Source organism: Monocercomonoides exilis, assembly GCF_001643675.1.
Source record: "Monocercomonoides exilis strain PA203 chromosome Unknown scaffold33-1116896, whole genome shotgun sequence".
Taxonomy (NCBI): Eukaryota; Preaxostyla; order Oxymonadida; family Polymastigidae; genus Monocercomonoides; species Monocercomonoides exilis.
In genome coordinates this window covers 549556-565592 of record NW_027150578.1, presented here as the reverse complement: position 1 = coordinate 565592, position 16037 = coordinate 549556, and the positions used below count along the sequence as shown (strand labels likewise).

The 16037-nt window shown below is 45.3% G+C and overlaps 2 protein-coding genes across 2 annotated transcripts; one reads left to right on the top strand and one right to left on the bottom strand.

Moving 5' to 3' along the window:
• Positions 1 to 3066: 3066 nt before the first annotated feature.
• MONOS_298 (putative elongation factor 2) lies at positions 3067 to 6383 on the top strand. Its single transcript, XM_067872943.1, has 2 exons — positions 3067 to 3093; positions 3147 to 6383. Exon 2 carries the CDS (start codon positions 3168 to 3170, stop codon positions 5679 to 5681), a length of 2514 nt encoding a protein of 837 aa, XP_067724383.1. The 5' UTR covers positions 3067 to 3093; positions 3147 to 3167; the 3' UTR covers positions 5682 to 6383.
• Positions 6384 to 6856: 473 nt separating this feature from the next.
• MONOS_299 (uncharacterized protein) lies at positions 6857 to 15004 on the bottom strand (the record flags this gene model as incomplete). The annotated part of the gene is made up of 1 exon (XM_067872954.1): positions 6857 to 15004. One exon carries the CDS (start codon positions 15002 to 15004, stop codon positions 6857 to 6859), a length of 8148 nt encoding a protein of 2715 aa, XP_067724382.1.
• Between the last annotated feature and the right edge of the window lie 1033 nt (positions 15005 to 16037).

Here is a 16037-nt window from a genome sequence, read left to right as displayed (position 1 = left end):
TAATTATCCTGAGAAAAGTCTCGTTAGCTATTGGATTTGTCACATTCAAAAGAATGAAATAAAAATTTTCAAACTGAAACGCATTTAATAAATAAATAAAGAAAGAAAATTGTTAGAAAATGAAACTGTTTGAGTGAAGTGGATGATTCTGTCGAAGTGAATGTTATGCATCAAAGAGTATATAATATGCTCACTCTTCTTTTGCGCATTCATGAGCATTGCTTGTCATCAAACGCTTCTCATCTTCTTTCAATGCATACGATTGCTTGTGAGCTGTTTCATTTATAAGGCAATCAGCAAATGTTAAAATAATATTTGATAAGAGTTTGAATGAATTCATTAAAAAATAAAAGGTGGGAAATGAAAAATATAAGAAATTGATATGCAATTGCATATAAACAACAAACTTTCAGCAATTTTCGCTTGTTTCAACAACTGTTCTTTCGGATCCGCGAAGAGATCGTCCTCGTTATTTGAAATCATCTTCAGCAGCATAGATTCCTTCAACGTCCTTGCCCTAAGTTTCCTTCAACTTCCATCTCCTTTTTCAATTTCTCAGGAATATATTGAGTTGTCAGTTTTTCCTTCCAGCTTTTCAGTAATCTGAATTGGTCTTTCATTGACTTCCAGATCAGCGGATTCACTGCTTTTACGACGAATGAAGTGTCGACTGCTTAAACACGATAAGCCTTATCAGAACATCTCAGCACACCAAATTTGGATGCGCTGTTATTGAAAACAATATGCGGAAGGCTGTTGCTGCTTCGAAATGCCAGTTGGAAAACAGTTCTATTGTATCTCACTTGCGTTTGGAACCAATCGGAGCAATATGGAGGGAGAAAAAATAGTTGAAACAAAAATAAAAATTATGAATGAAAGCAGATAACCAAATGCTTTTCAATTGAGGATTTTCATCCCCTGTACAAGTCGAAAACAAAAAAATGTACTATTCCCATCTGCTGATTGTATCTCCTCATCCAGCTTTTTTTTTATTTAAAAGTCAGCAAAGAAAAAAAACTTCTGATAATTTTTTCAGAAGCAAACTTTGGAAAAGCGAAGCATGAAACAGTCGTTATTTTGATCAGAAAAATATATATCATGAGCTGTATATATATTCGCATTCAAAAATGAAATAATGAAAACAACTTCATTTTCATTTCACTAACAAAGGCAAGAGGTTAACAAACAAATTCACACAAAATAGAAATAGCAAACACATTAAAATAGAAAACATGATTTTTAATTTCTTTTAACCGATGAATAATTATCTGGAACTGATTTTCATTGATGATCAAAAAACAGACTCAGGCAATTTCAAAAACTAATTTGCATTTTCATTATCATATCTTTATTCTTCAAGAATCGAAATTGATTCGTAGAATTCTCTTAAAATTTGAATGTGCTCTCGAATTGAAATTTCAAAATTTTCAATGACCCTTTATAACACTTGCAAAACAATATCTTCCACAAAATAATTTGACAATCAATTTTCCAGACTGTTTTCTTTCCCGAATGCCATGTTTAAGTTATGTTTGCTTTTTTTTTTTAACAAAATTCATTCAGTATCTTCGTTTCATAAAAATTTTAAAATTTCTTTCCAATTTATCATAAAGAAACTTTTATAATATAATTTTTCTATTAAAAACTCGACATTTTCTAATAAATACGTAAAAGAAGCTAATTACCCATGCTTTGAATTCATTTTATTTCAGCTGCAAATTTTTTCACTGAAAGCGCTTGAAGTGCCATATTTTCCCCCATTTGTTTTGAATATTCATAGATAAACTTTGAAAAGTGAATGATCTATTTTGTGAAGCCTCTTCTATTTATTGAAATCAAATATTGACTTTTGAAACGATAAATAAACATTCAAAATTTGAATAAATATTATATAGCAAATGGCAATGAATTTTCATTAAAATAAACACTCATTGAAAAGTTATTATTACGAAAACAATCACATAAATGGATGATGATATCTTCGATTAACCTTTTCATTTTTCAGTGTTTTTTTGTTGTATTCAAGTGAAATCTTGAACCGTTATTTTTGGATGAAAAAGTTCGATTTAAAAAATAATCACTCATTTGAAAATAAATCATTATAATAATTCTCTTTCTGTTTCTGAGAAAATCCATATTATCAGGTATTTTTTTCTGAAACTGTATTCATTTATCTCGAACATGTTGATACGCTTTCATCTGTAAATGCAGAAAATTGGGGTACCTAAATATATTCATTATTATGTTATTAATTGCAATAATAATCTTATTCACATTTATTCATGTGTTGCATGCAATTAATGCATCAAATTATAAAATTAAGAAGGAAAAATGAAATTAACAATTTCAAATTCCAATTTATTTTCAAATTTTTTTATATTTTATTCCATTTATTAATTTTGATATGGGTAATTCTTTTTGAAAAGTCGCAAATGATATATTTTCAAATAAATCAAATATTTCATATTTGGCTCAAATTTATGATGGCATACACAAAACTTCACTAATATGGAATCAATTAATGGATGATGCTATTTTACACATTCTGAAGAAGATTCATAAGTGGAAACGAAAATTTGAACAAAATATAAAACTTTTGATTTATATGAAAATTAAACATTTGCGACTTTTCAAAAAGAATTACCCATATAATAAAAAAAATTAAAAAAATTACCGTCAAATACCCAGAAACAGGACGTGATATTATGCTTGTCAATAGAGCAACATTTATAGAAGATTTTGGAGTTGTGAATAGCAGTGATGTTTCAAAATTATATTTAAAGATAATATTTTGGGTTTCTTTTTTCCATGTTTTATTCATTGATACACACTAAATTTTCTTTAAACCTAAAAAAATTGTAATTATTTATCTTTCTAATAGCATGTGGCTTGATTATAATGTCGGATGAATGATTAGCTTAAAGATTTTTATGAATCCCTATCTTCTGCTCTTACACTTTCATCAATCTCCTGCTCAGTTTATTTGATATTATAAATTATTATAATAATCAAAATGTTAACAATTTCAATTTTTTTGAATGTGATTTTTTTGATCAATAGATTCCCGCTTTTTAATTTTTTAAGTTAATAATTGTTTGTTTAATATTTTTTTAAGAGAACTTAAAATTAAAGAATTACTTTAACAGTGAAATTTCAAATTTCTGGTTATGTTGGATGATGTTTCTACAGTACAATTTAAAGCGGATTTTGTAAAAAAGGAGAATATTCGCAATATTTCTTTTGTTTCACACGTGGAGCATGGTAAATCAACTCTGATAGATGCTTTAGTTTCAAAGGCAGGAATAATTAGAAGTCTTGAAGATGGACAAATTCATTTTTCTGATATTCTTGATGAAGAAAAAAGTAGAGGATTTTCTATAAAATCAACATTAATACCCTTATTTTTTGAAAAAAATTTTGAAAGAAAATTAGAAAAATATGTTATAAATACGATCGACACTCCAGGACATGTAGACCTTTCAAGTGAAGTGACGACTGCCTTGCGCTTGACTGATGGAGCTGTTGTTGTTGTTGATCCATTAGAAGGTGTATGCATTCAAACAGAATCCGTACTTAAGCAAATACTTAACGAACATGTAATTCCAATCTTGATGCTAAATAAAATTGATAGAATGATTTCAGAGCACAAACATGATCCCGAAGAGATTTATCAAAAGTGTTTTCAAACAATAAAAGATATAAATGCAATTGTCGCATCTTATGGAGAAGAGATGATACGTATGAAAGAAATGGACCCGATCTATGGAACTGTTATTTTTGGCTCCGGAGAACTTGAGTTTGGATTTACATTGGAACAAATGGCCAAAATGTATGAAAAGAAATTAGGCACACCTGCAGAAATCATAATTCATAAATTTTGGGGTGATTGGTACTTCAATCCGTTTACTAAAAAATGGCAAGACAACAACAACAGCGGAATTGAGTCGAATCCAAAGTTGAAGCGTGGTTTTGTCCAATTTGTTTTGGAGCCTATTATTCAGTTGTTCGAAGCAGTGATGAAAGGCAATATCAAAATTCTGAGTAAAATACTGGGGCAGTTGAATATTTGTCTTTCTTCCGAAGAACTACAAGCAAAAGAACAGCATCTGGAGAAGTCAGTGATGAATTCATGGATTCCAGTTGCTGATGCCTTGCTGGAAGCAATCATTTTACACTTGCCATCTCCTGTGGAAGCCCAGAGATATCGAATGGCAACACTGTATTCAGGTCCGCTTGACGATGAATGCGCTACGGCAATTAGAACTTGCGATCCGGAAGGCCCCTTGATGATTTTCATTTCGAAGCTAATTCCTGTGAAGGAGCAGTTTCTTGCATTTGGGCGGGTGTATTCGGGGACAGTACGATCAGGAATGACAGTGTATATTCAAGGCAAGGACCACGTTCCAGGAAAGAAAGATGACATTGTCGCAAAATCAATAAATGAATGCCTGCTGTGCATAGGAAACGTCTTTAAAGCTGTTGAGGAAGTTCCTTGCGGGAACATTGTGTGTCTATCAGGATTGGAGGAAGTTATCAAGAAAACAGCAACTGTCACAAACAGCAAAAATGCCTGCAACTTTGTGGAGATGAGGTTTTCTGTGTCTCCAGTGGTGAGGGTAGCAGTGGAGCCCAAAGAAGCGTCTGATTTGCCGAAACTTCTGGAGGGACTTCGAAGATTGTCCCAATCAGATCCACTTTGCCAGGTGTCGACATCAGATACAGGAGAACACATCATCGCAGGCTCAGGGGAGCTTCATCTCGAGATATGCTTGAAGGATCTGAAAGACAACTTTATGGGAGGAACAGAAATAAAAATGAGCCAACCAATTGTCCAATATTGTGAGTCTGTAACAACTACTTCGTCTCAAATCTGCCTTGTCAAATCCCCTCATAAACAAGCCCGCCTATTTGCAAGTGCCGAACCTTTGAGCGAAGAATTGGTTGATAGTCTTGATAGAGGAAAGTGTGATCAACTTTCATGCGATGATGCAAAATTAAGCGAATATCTGGTGAATTCATACGAATGGAATGCGGCTGATGCAAAGCAAATTTGGTGCTTTGGACCAAATGAAAATGCAACTAATGTACTTGTGGATCAAACAAGAGGTGCATATTTTCATGACACAACAAAGGAAGCAATAAAGGAAGGCTTCAAATGGGTTACTGCAAATGGCGTGCTGTGTGGAGAGTTAATGCGTGGTGTTAGATTCAATATCATTGATGCTTCTTTCCACGCATCACCAGAGCGGTGCGGGAGAAGCCAAATGATTCAGCCAACACGTCGTTGTCTTTATGCTTCGGAGTTGTGCGCTAATCCTGCTTTGCTTGAGCCTGTGTATTTAGCTGAGATCATCGTTCCTTCAAATTTTTCCGAATGTACATGCGATTGTTTGAGAAATCGTCGCGGGATGATTATTTCTGAAGAGTTGAGGGCAGGCACTTCTGTTATGTGCATCAAAGCACACCTGCCTGTTAGCATGTCATTTGGATTTGCTGCGGAGCTTCGGGCTAAGACAGCTGGACAGGCATTACCTCAGTGTGCGCTTGATCACTGGCAGAAGTTATCAGGAGATGTGTATGACCCATCATCACAATCTGGAGCTGTTGTCAAATTTGTCAGAAAATTCAAAGGATTAGCAGAGGCATTACCCAATTTAGAAGAATTGACCGACAAGATATAGTGATGCCATTTAAAAACATCATATTTTCTTTTAATTGACAATTCTTTTCAAAGAGCAAAATCTGTAATTTAAAAATATTTGAGTTGAATGAAATTAAAATTGAGCTTTTTGATTTTTTGAGAATTTTTGAATATGAAATAATGTTGGGGTTAATTTTTTGTGTAAGTGAATATACGTATATGTTATTTAAATATTTGCTGGAGTTCAAATTTATATTCTTCCTTTTTTAAAAGCTCATCACGATTTTTATCAACTACAAATAAAATTTTAAACAATATTTAACTTTCCAAACTTTTTTCTTTTGTTTCTTTCTATAATTTGAAATCTTCAAAAGCAATAGGAAAAAGAATTACAAAAATTTGTTAAAAACTTTATAACTTCACTTGAAAAAATACCTGTCCCATAATTGTTTGCTTATTTTTGAAAAAAATGGGACAAAATATTTTGCTTTATGAACTTTGTTCCATTCTTCTCTAACAAATATTTTTCTCAATTTTTCAATTTTTCTGTAATTATTTGCATAGTTTAGGTTGATTTATAATGAAATGATTGTAGAAAAAGTTTGGAACAAATCTCAGTTTTTTTCATGGTTGTAAAAATTTTGCCACAAATTACTTTGCAAGCTTTTAAAAAGCAATCACTTCAAACAATATGTCAGTTTTATTCCAATTATAAAACATGATTTCGAAATGCTTCATAAAAATTGCATTTTTCATTTAGAAACGTTTTTTTCAAAAACCTCAACAAAAAGATTTCTGCATGTTTGTTGATTTCCACGAATTGAGGGAGGGGAAAAAATAATTTTCATAAATATTTTGGCAGAATCTGCGCATCTGCACCCCATCGAAAACGAAAAGGTTGGCCAGCAAAACAAAAACACAAAATCACAAAAACACAAAATCACAAAAACACATAAAAAACGCGGAAAAGACAGGGTGATTGCGAGATCACACGTTGTCTGGAGGGAGGTGCGCAGAAGCGAAGTGGCGATGCTGCTGGCCTGGGAATGCAGCACAAACACGAAAAACTTGCATCGCTGAGGATGCCACAAAAAAGATAAATAATAATAAAAACAACTGTTTCAGACGCTTCTTTCTTCATTTCTTTCCATTCCCCTCCTTTATTTTTGTTTTTTTCTTTTTTCCTCTTTCATCAAGGGAGCAGGAGGGAGCCGGTCAGAACGAGGTGAGTGCCTGGGAGACAGCAGAGGCCGGCAAAGCAGAGGGAGGAGGGACGGCAGTGGGGTCGAGGAGGTCGATTGCGTCGGAGGCGGTGATCATGGCAGAGGCAGGCGGAAAGAGGGCGATGAAGGCCTTCTTGAGGTCGAGGAGGGTGGGCCTGGCGTGGGGCTGCTGGGAGGTTGCGGCGCAGGCAGTGTGGGCGAGGGGGATGTCGTGGGAGGTGCAGGGGGCTGGCCTCTCGCCGTTTGCAATCTTGCGGCCGGCTGCTTCTGCCTCGTACTCTGCGAACGGGATCTGGAGCGTGAGGCACTCCCACACCATCATCCCGATGGAGAACACCACAGTCTTCTTTGTCGCGTGGCTCTTTGCGCCGCTCAGCAGCTCCGGCGCCTTCCACCTCAAACACTCTTTCTTGTAATCGTCCTCATCTTCAAAGGCAGACGAGGGCAGAGAGTCTCTATCATCATCACTTGTTGATGTGACAACAGTTGACGAAGAGATGGAGGATGAATCAGAATCTGAAGAAGAGCAATCGGAGTGGAGAGCAATGCAGATGACCATGTGCTCTGAGAACAGCACAACGTGGGGACTCAGATTTGTCAGTGACTGAAGTGGATTGATCATTTCATCAAATGAATGGAGTGCCAGATTGGCCACCCAGAACAGGATCTGGGCAGCTGTCATCTGCCGCTCCTGGAGAGTGCCGATCGCCATCTCCTTTGTCTTGTTCCTCCCATGCAGCAGCATGAACATCGAATCCCTCAGATCCACAATCAGCTTCTCGTGAGGCGAGGAGCAGGCCATGGCATCCACCAGATTCGACATGGACGATGTGGTGGGGCACAGGTCCTCCCCCCGAACAAACGTGGATTCAGTGTCTGAAGTGTCTGTGGTTGAGGTGGATGAGATGGATGGTGAAGGCGTTCTCTTTCTTGTCTCTTCCTCATCATCAACCTTCTCCAGCACCCATTCGGGGATCTTGTCTGAGTCTTTTCCCAAGATGTATTCAGTGGAGCCACTCTCAGACAGAAGATGCTCTGACGACTCCGAGTGTCCCAAGCTTTTCTCATACACCCTCTTCTTCATCCTCTCTTCATTCTTCTTCTCTGCCTCCCTCTCTGCTCTCCTCCACTGCTCCTCGGGAGACATCTCCATCGTCACCATCTCAACCGCCTTCGGATCTTTTCTGATGTTGTCATTCACAATCTCTCTCAGATCTTCTGCCTCATTCTTGACCTTCCTCCATCGAACAACAAACATAATAAATCCTATGAAGACAATCAAGAACATCACGACAAGCATAATCACAACCAACAGCCAATAAGATTTCTCTTCTTTTCCTCCCTCAACAACCCTTTCGTCTCCATTTGCCTTGGGCACGCTTCTGTTCTTCAGGATGAAGGAATCGGTTGAAGAAGGGCGATCCGCATCCCCAAACAGAATGCACACACTCACCTCTATCTCATCTCCGCAGCTGCTGACGAGGTCCTTTGCCACGCTCCCTTCGGCTTCTGTTTCCGACAGGAACCCGTCGGGATCGAAGTTGTGCTTCTCGATCTCCTTCTCTTCGCCGTTGCTCTTCACAACAGCGAAGGACAGATTGCAGGGAGCGAGGAGCAGTCCGCTGAACGTGAGAGCCATGGCGTCAGGTGTGTGGTTGGCTTGCACGCTGTGGAGCACAGGGACGAAGAGCGGGGAAGGGTGGTGAGCGGGGATGCCGTGGAGGGTGCATCCGCGGTTGAGGAGCCACAAGGAGGAGGCGGGGAGGAAGGGGTCGCCAGGCCAGAGGGAGGGGATGGTGAGGGTGCAGGCGTCGGAGCAGATGATGTTGCGGCGGGCAGAGGGGTAATTGGGGATGGCGGGGCTGTTGTTGGCGAACTCGCAGCGGTCGACACGGATGCTGCCGGCAGCTGCAGAGAGTGCGCCCAGCTGTGCGCCAGAGATGGTTGTGTCTTTGAGGACAGCTGTGGTGCTCTGGCAGTGGATGAGAGAGGCATTCCATTCGCAGACACTCTCTGGTGCATCTGATGCATCCGGCTCAATGGTCACTCTGCTGCTGCTGCTGCTGGTGATGGTGTCTGGGGAGTTGCTGGTGGAGGCTTGTGGCGGCTGGGGAGCGCCTCCATTTATTGAGCAGGCCTCGAGTGTGACTGAAGGGCAATGGGAGAACAGGGCTGCACGCCCAAGGGCGGAGGGAGCGCCGCTCTGGGCGATGGTGCAGTTTGCGAGATAGACTGGGGCTGTGGTGTGGTTGCACTGGCACACGCTGCAGCCGAGCTGGGCGAGCGAGATGGCAGTGAAGATGGAGTGCATCATGCTGAAGGAGCCTTCTGGCTGATCTGATTCGAAAGAAGAAGAGGAAGACGAAGAAGAAGGGGGATTGGCCGGGGGATTGAGAAGAACAACACTGCCCGTTGTGACAGCAAGATCTGTGGCGATGAGATGCTCGATGGAGCAGCTGGAGCCATCGTCGAGCAGGAGCACGGGGGAGGCAGCACTGAGGGCAGAGAGGTTGGCGTGGGAGAGGAAGAGGGAGGAAGCGGGGAGAGCACGAAGAGCAGGGCAGGCGAGGTGGAGGGAATGGACAGATATGTTGGAGAGGCGAAGGGTGCCTCGACAAGCACAAAGGAGGGTGGAGTTGAGCTTGACAGGCTGGTCGGCTGCGGAAAAGAGGGAGGAGGACACAGTGAGGGATCCGTCGAGGAGGGAGAAGAGGGAAGAGTGGGCAGATGCGAAGGAGGTGTGGAAGGAGAAGTGGCAGTGGGTGAGGATGCAGGTGTTGAGAAAGGCGACAACAGCAGAGCGGTCTGAAGACAGATCAGAAGAAATGGGGATGGGGGTGGCGAAGTGCACAGGGACAAGACTCGCAGAGACAGACTCGACGCGGATGTCGGCAAGGGAGGTCGGGGCGTCGACGGAGGAGGAGGAGCAGATCCAGAGGATGTTGCCGATGGAAGGGGCGATGTGGAGGACGGCTGTGGAGAGGGAGGCGCAGGGGGCAAGCAGGGAGCCGCACTGGCGGGCAGAGGAGCCGGTGTCCTGGTCGACGAATATCTGGTGGGCGCGGTAGAAGGTGATGAAGGGGAGGAGGTCGACATCGAGGTCGACATCGAGGTCGGGGTCGGTGGGGGAGGAGTCGGAGCCGCAGATGGAGGTGTTGGTGGCGAGAGAGGGCTGGGTGAAGTCGAGGGAAAAGAGGGACTCGTTGATCTGGGCGGGGATGGAGGAGCACCGGAGAAAGAGGTCCTTTCCTCGGAAGGCGTCGTTGAGGGCGAAGCGGAGGTTGAGGATGGAGAGGGGGATGGGAAGGGCGCGAGCAGGGCGGGAGCAGTCGAGGAAGAGGCCGCCGCCCCTGCCGGCTGTGCGGGAGCAGATGCACTGGGTGAGGATGCACGCCGACACGCGCAGCTGCGACTTGTCGCAGTCGAGGCACACCATTGCGGCTCCGCCCTCGGCCGACTCTTCGCTCACGCAGCTGGTGAGCACACACGCCTCGGCAGCACAGTCGATGGCACATCCCCTCTCTGCACACACCAGAGCCGGCCCGTTGCCTGTGCGCACGATGTTGGTGATGTTGGCAGAGTCCAGAACGATGGCTGTCCTGGGGTCTGGGGCAGCCAAGCCAGCCAAGCCAGCCAAGCCAGTCGAAGCAGCCAGAGCAGGTGGATAGATGGCCACGAGGGGAGCGCCAGCGAGCAAAGAGGAGGAGACCGAGAGGGATGTGAGTGCCGCAGAAGTGGATGCATCATAAATTTCGAGGAAAGGGCGCGACAAGGACACGGAGGCGAGGGTGCAGTGGTCGAGAGACACACGGCCTTGTGCTGCCAGCACGATCACATAGGCAAGGGGTGTTTGGGGGGTGAGCATGGAGAAGGAGCAGCGCTGCAAAAGGAGAGCAGCGTCTGGGGCAGATGTCAGGATGAAGGAGGAGTGGTGGGGGAAAGCAGAAGGGAGGAGGAAGGAGATGGCGTCGACAGCGAGGTCGACAGAAGAGGCGAGGAGGGCGTCGGATTGGCTGGGTGTGGGATCGGAGATGTGGACCGGGGTGTCTGGGGCGCAGCCGTGGAGGCGAAGAGACGGGAGGGAGGTGGGCGAGGGGGAGGTGGGGGCAGGGGGGAGGAGGAGGACGAGAGGCTCGGGGATGGAGGAGTGGGAGGCGATGGAGAGGGTGGAGGAGGGGAGGGGAAGCGGGGTGAGCCTGAGGGAAAGGGCGCGAGGGATGGTCAGGCAGGGAGCAGCAGAGTGCCCGCATGCACTGAAATCGAAGCCTGTGTCTCCGTCGACAAACACGTGGGTGGTGATGTTGGTCCAGAAATACACGGCAAGCGGGATGGGGCGGCTGGGATCGGCTGTGGCCAGCTCGAATCCGCCGAGCTCGTCGAGGGTGCTGAGGTCGGCGCTGGTCATGGCCCAGTTGAAATGGGCGGCATCAGCCACTGCGGACAGCACGGTGGCGGACACAAACACCTTTCTGCCCTTCCACGCATCGCATCTGGCAAACACCACGTGCTCGAGGGCAAACAGCCTGGCGGCATCTGCCTCCCCCACGAACACCGCGCCGCCCAGGCCATGGGTCTGTGCCTGGCCTCCGCCAGCCGCCGCAGCAGCTGCACAGTCCTCGAAGGTCGAGCCGTTTATCAGCAGGGCTGCCCCGGCTGCCAGCTCGGCCGCAACGCCGCCTCCTCTGGCCTCGCTGCCTCTGGCGCTGCACCTCGCCACTGTGCAGTTCTCCATCTCCAGCCTTGCACCGCCTCCTCCCACCCCGGCCATCTTCACACACCCCCCGTCTCCGCTCCCCTTCTCCCCACCCCCAATCACACACCCGCTGCACTCCACCACGCTGCTGCTCCCTGTGCACTCCATCAGCGAAAACATCGTGCTCGCCACCTCGCCCAGTGTTTCGAACTCGCTCAGCACCAGCCTCCCCGAGCGAACAGCGATCAGCGCGAAGGTCAGCTGCTCCTCGCTGCCATCGCCAGGTGCTGTGGCTCCGTCGCGCTTGTGCACAGCGCTGCAGCTGGCCATCTGCAGGCTGCCAGCCCCTGCCACCTCGACCAGGGCTGTGGCTGAGCCGAGCGAGGCCGGCACAGCAAAGCGGATGTCTGCGATGGCTGCCTCGGTGCTGACTGCGACGAGCGAGGGCGACGAAAAGCCCGGAGGCGCACCAACAGGCACCTCCATCCCTTTGCGCACACACGAGATGCTCCAAGCATGTGCATCGGCAGCAAGCCTCTCGCAGAGCTGGAAGCCCTCATCGAGCAGGATGGCAGGGTCAGCAGCGGGGAAGCGGGTGCGGGCAGCATGGGGGATGGTGAGGCAGGGGAAGAAGGAAAAGCCGCAGAAGGGGGTGTTGGATGCGCGGGAGGACTGGCCAGCCACATGAGCAGCGCATGGGAACGGGACAAGAAACACTGCGAGGGTGAACGGGGCAACCTCTGGCAGCGCGCGATCGACACCCACGAGATCGTCGGCAGAGGATTGGTCGAAGGGGAAGCAGAAGGTGGAGGTGCTGATCTCGGCCGGGGTGAGGGCGCACCCGTTCACAAACACATTGGCGCCTCCCAGCGCAGCCTCGCAGCCACCAAACACAACCCCGTCCAGCAGGAGTGTGCCGAAGCCCTCGGCCAAGTCCAAATACACCGCCCCGCCATATCCGCTGCTCTTGCACCTGCTGAACAGTGCCTCGCCTCCACTCCCATCATCGCCGCCATTTGTGCCACGAGGGGCTCTGGTGGTGTTGCTGTTGTGGCTGTGATGGCGCACAAGAGGCAGGGTGCACCCCGAGCTGGCTGACGCGTTCACTGTGAAGCAGCCTCTGCCTCGGAGCCTGGCGCATATTGCCCCACCGCCACTCCCATCCCCTTCTGCACAGCAGTCCTCAAAGACACACCCAGATATCGCTTGTGCAGCATCCCCTTCGTTTGTGTTGGCACTGGCACTGGCACTGCTGTCTCCATCCTCCTCCTCCTCCTCGAGGACAATGGCTCCCCCGCACCCCGAGGATCGCACAATGTGTGCACACACAGTGCACTCCACAGCAGCAGCGCAGCGCCTCCCGACCCAGATTGCACACGCACTGTCCAGCACCAGCGCTGTGACGGTGCATCTGGTGATCCGCCCTGCCCCTCTGCGCAGCACAACAACCGGCGAGCGGAACCGGTTGGCAGCCGAGTGGCCGGCGCCGGTGATGGTGCACTCGGCCACAGCCACTGCGCCCTCGTCCCCGTCCAGCACCAGCAGCGGGGTGGCTGGGCACACGCCCCAGTCGGCCACCAGCACCAGCTGCGCCAGCTCCAGCGCGCCGCTGGCTGTGGCAAACAGCACTGCGCCGGTGGTGTTGCACCGCACCTCGGCCGGGCTGGCTGGGTCTTTGCTGCTGATGCGGATGTGTGTCTGGGCCACTGCCACGCCCGGCTCTTGGTACGACCCCGGGAGGACGGCGATTGGCTGCGGGGCATCTGAGGCATCTGGGGCAGGTGGGGCGAGTCTGGTGAGAGCGTGGGCGATGGTGGCGCACTCGCTGCCGAGCTCGCCACAGTGGGGCGTGTCGCCTCCCGAGGCGCGGGCAGGCTGGGCCACATGGATGGTGGAATAGGTCGGGGCGCGGATGAAGTCGGCCTCGTAGCCGGCGGTGCAGGGGCGGAAGCCGGCCGTGCACACAAAGCTGCGGATGCCTGTGCTGAGCGAGTAGCAGTGCTCAAAGTGCGTGGAGTTCACCACCCCGTCCCATCCCTCACAGCACCCAAAGTCTGCCCCCGAATACTGATCTGTGCAAGTGTTGTTCATGAAAAACAGAAACCTGCTTTGTGGTGCAACGGGTGATGTAACTTGGTGAAATACATAAGCACTACCGCACCATGAAGCGGTTAAGTTGTTGAACATGCAACTTGTAATAATAGTGTGTATGTTCGTATTTCTTATTATCAGTCCACCTGCATCGCCTTTTGCATAAGAATGAGAGAATGAATTGTTCGAACAAAGAACAGAAATTTTGCTGTCGAAAATAGCTCCACATCCATAATGGCTATTTGAATGACATTCTGAGCACAAGCAATTTTCAATCAAAACACTTTCCGATCCATAAACGCGAAATGATCCAGCATCAACCCCTGCACTGCAATTGAAGAAGTTGCACTTGGAGATTTGGAGTGTTTTAATGTTGTTGGCATATAATACTCCTCCGTAGTGTTGGGAGGAGCAATGAGAGAATCTGCATCTTTCAATGATCAATTTGTTTGCATCGTTTACATAAAGAGCACCTCCATCATATGCAGTCTCACTCACCTCAAACTCATCATCTTCAAACACAATCTCCTCCTCATCCGAAGACTCGATGACAGTTCTGTTTGTGATCTTGTTGTTCGAGATCCTGGAGAATGAGCTGTTGAAGGATCGAAACGAGTGGCTTGTGAGATAGAGTGGGAAAATGGAGAAAAGCGGGTCTGTTGCCACATCGCATACACAACTGGCAACATCACAGCTCCCGAAGCATGGGTTTGGGTGTTGCTGGGTGGAGGCGTGGGCAGGGGATGTGATGTTGGAAAACACACAGTCTGAGAGGGAGAGCGAAGAGGCAGCACCACAAACAAGAAATGGGTGAGGGTGGAGGTGGGACAGAGCATGAAAAGAGCAACCCTTGAAGCGGGTGTGGCTGTTCCCTGATGCACACACAAGGCTGCTCGACAATTCATGTGGCAGCCCAGCATGTGCAAGGGTTGTGTTGCAAAACAGCAAAAACCCAGATGATGCAAAGGGTGATGAATTTTGTTGCTCAAGCAGGAGAACTACTCTCCCCATTTCACATTGCGATTTGCCATCAATTTCAATGAATGAGTTGTGTGATTGACATTCGATATTTAATCCTGCAATTGTGAATGATGAATTTTCCAAAGAAACTGAACTGCGCTTTTGATGAATTGGCTGAGAAGGCTTGTGCAGAGTGTTTTCTGCAGTTTTGGTGGACAAGAATGTGCATTGACAAAGATTTTGTTTCAGGCAAAATTGTGAGTGTGAATCAATCACATTTCGAGCAGACAAGTGTGTGCCATGAATGGGTTGAAGCGAGAAAACTTCAAAAGCAAATGCAAATGTTAATGTTAATACAAGTTTTGTCAAAATTATGTGGAATTGATGAATGTTCATATTTCCACTTCAACAAGCTTTCCTCACGAATCTATCTGTTCTTCACTGTTGTTAGAAATCAATATTGATGATTTGCGAAATATTATTGATTTCTTGTTTTTTGTTGAATTCAAGATAATCAATTGTTAATTGAATAAATAGGCTGTTGTTTTTAAATGAAGAAGGTGAACTCAGATGAATTTGAAGTATTTCTGAACAATGTTCGTAAAAAATGATTGCTATTATGGATCTGAAAAGGATTAGCGAAAGCAATTATAATTCTGATCAACATCATTTTAAATGATACGAATTAAGGTTTTGTTATTTCACTTGAAATGAATGTTATTTGAAAAGAGCAACTGTTTCTGTTGATGATTGCAATGTATATTGGAAATTGATATTTGCCATGTTCTTGCTATTGAAAAAGAAAAATAGGGTGCATATTTTATCTTGAACTCAAAAATAAATCTCAACCCTTTTTTTTGAAACTTTCTGAAGCTTTTTTCGAGCTTAGTAAAGGCTAAAAACAAAAACAAAATAAATAGACTTCTTGATTTTTTTGTTTTTCAGAATTCTATTGAAAAAAATTTTGAAATTTTTTTGTTCATATAAATTGTTATTATTTAATTTATTTGAGTACCCAGATCAAAGACTTGCTGGAAATGAAGTGGATGTTTTATACTAAACGTTAATGTCCACAACATCATAATTCCACATTCATATATTTTTATTTTATATTGTTTCAATTTTTTCAATGAAATTTTTGACCTTTTTTTCTCATTTCACTGTTTTTGCTCAAAACACGATTTTTTATATTAACAAGTGTTTGCGTCAAAATTTATTAAAATGAAAAAAATGTACAAAGTCTTATTTATCATTTATTTGTGATAAGTGTTGAAATGAAAAAGAATTGAACAAGAATTTGAAGAGAAATGGAAGAACATTTCAAAATTTTGATTTGAAAATTGTTCGTCAAATACGGATGCTAAGTTATCTTTTCTTTGTGATATCATTTTATTACAATTTTATTTTTATTTTGTTTCAAAGATTTTAA

Excerpts from the sequence above, each read along its gene's own strand:
- MONOS_298 (XM_067872943.1), top strand. The coding sequence starts at position 3,168 with ATGTTGGATGATGTTTCTACAGTACAATTTAAAGCGGATTTTGTAAAA.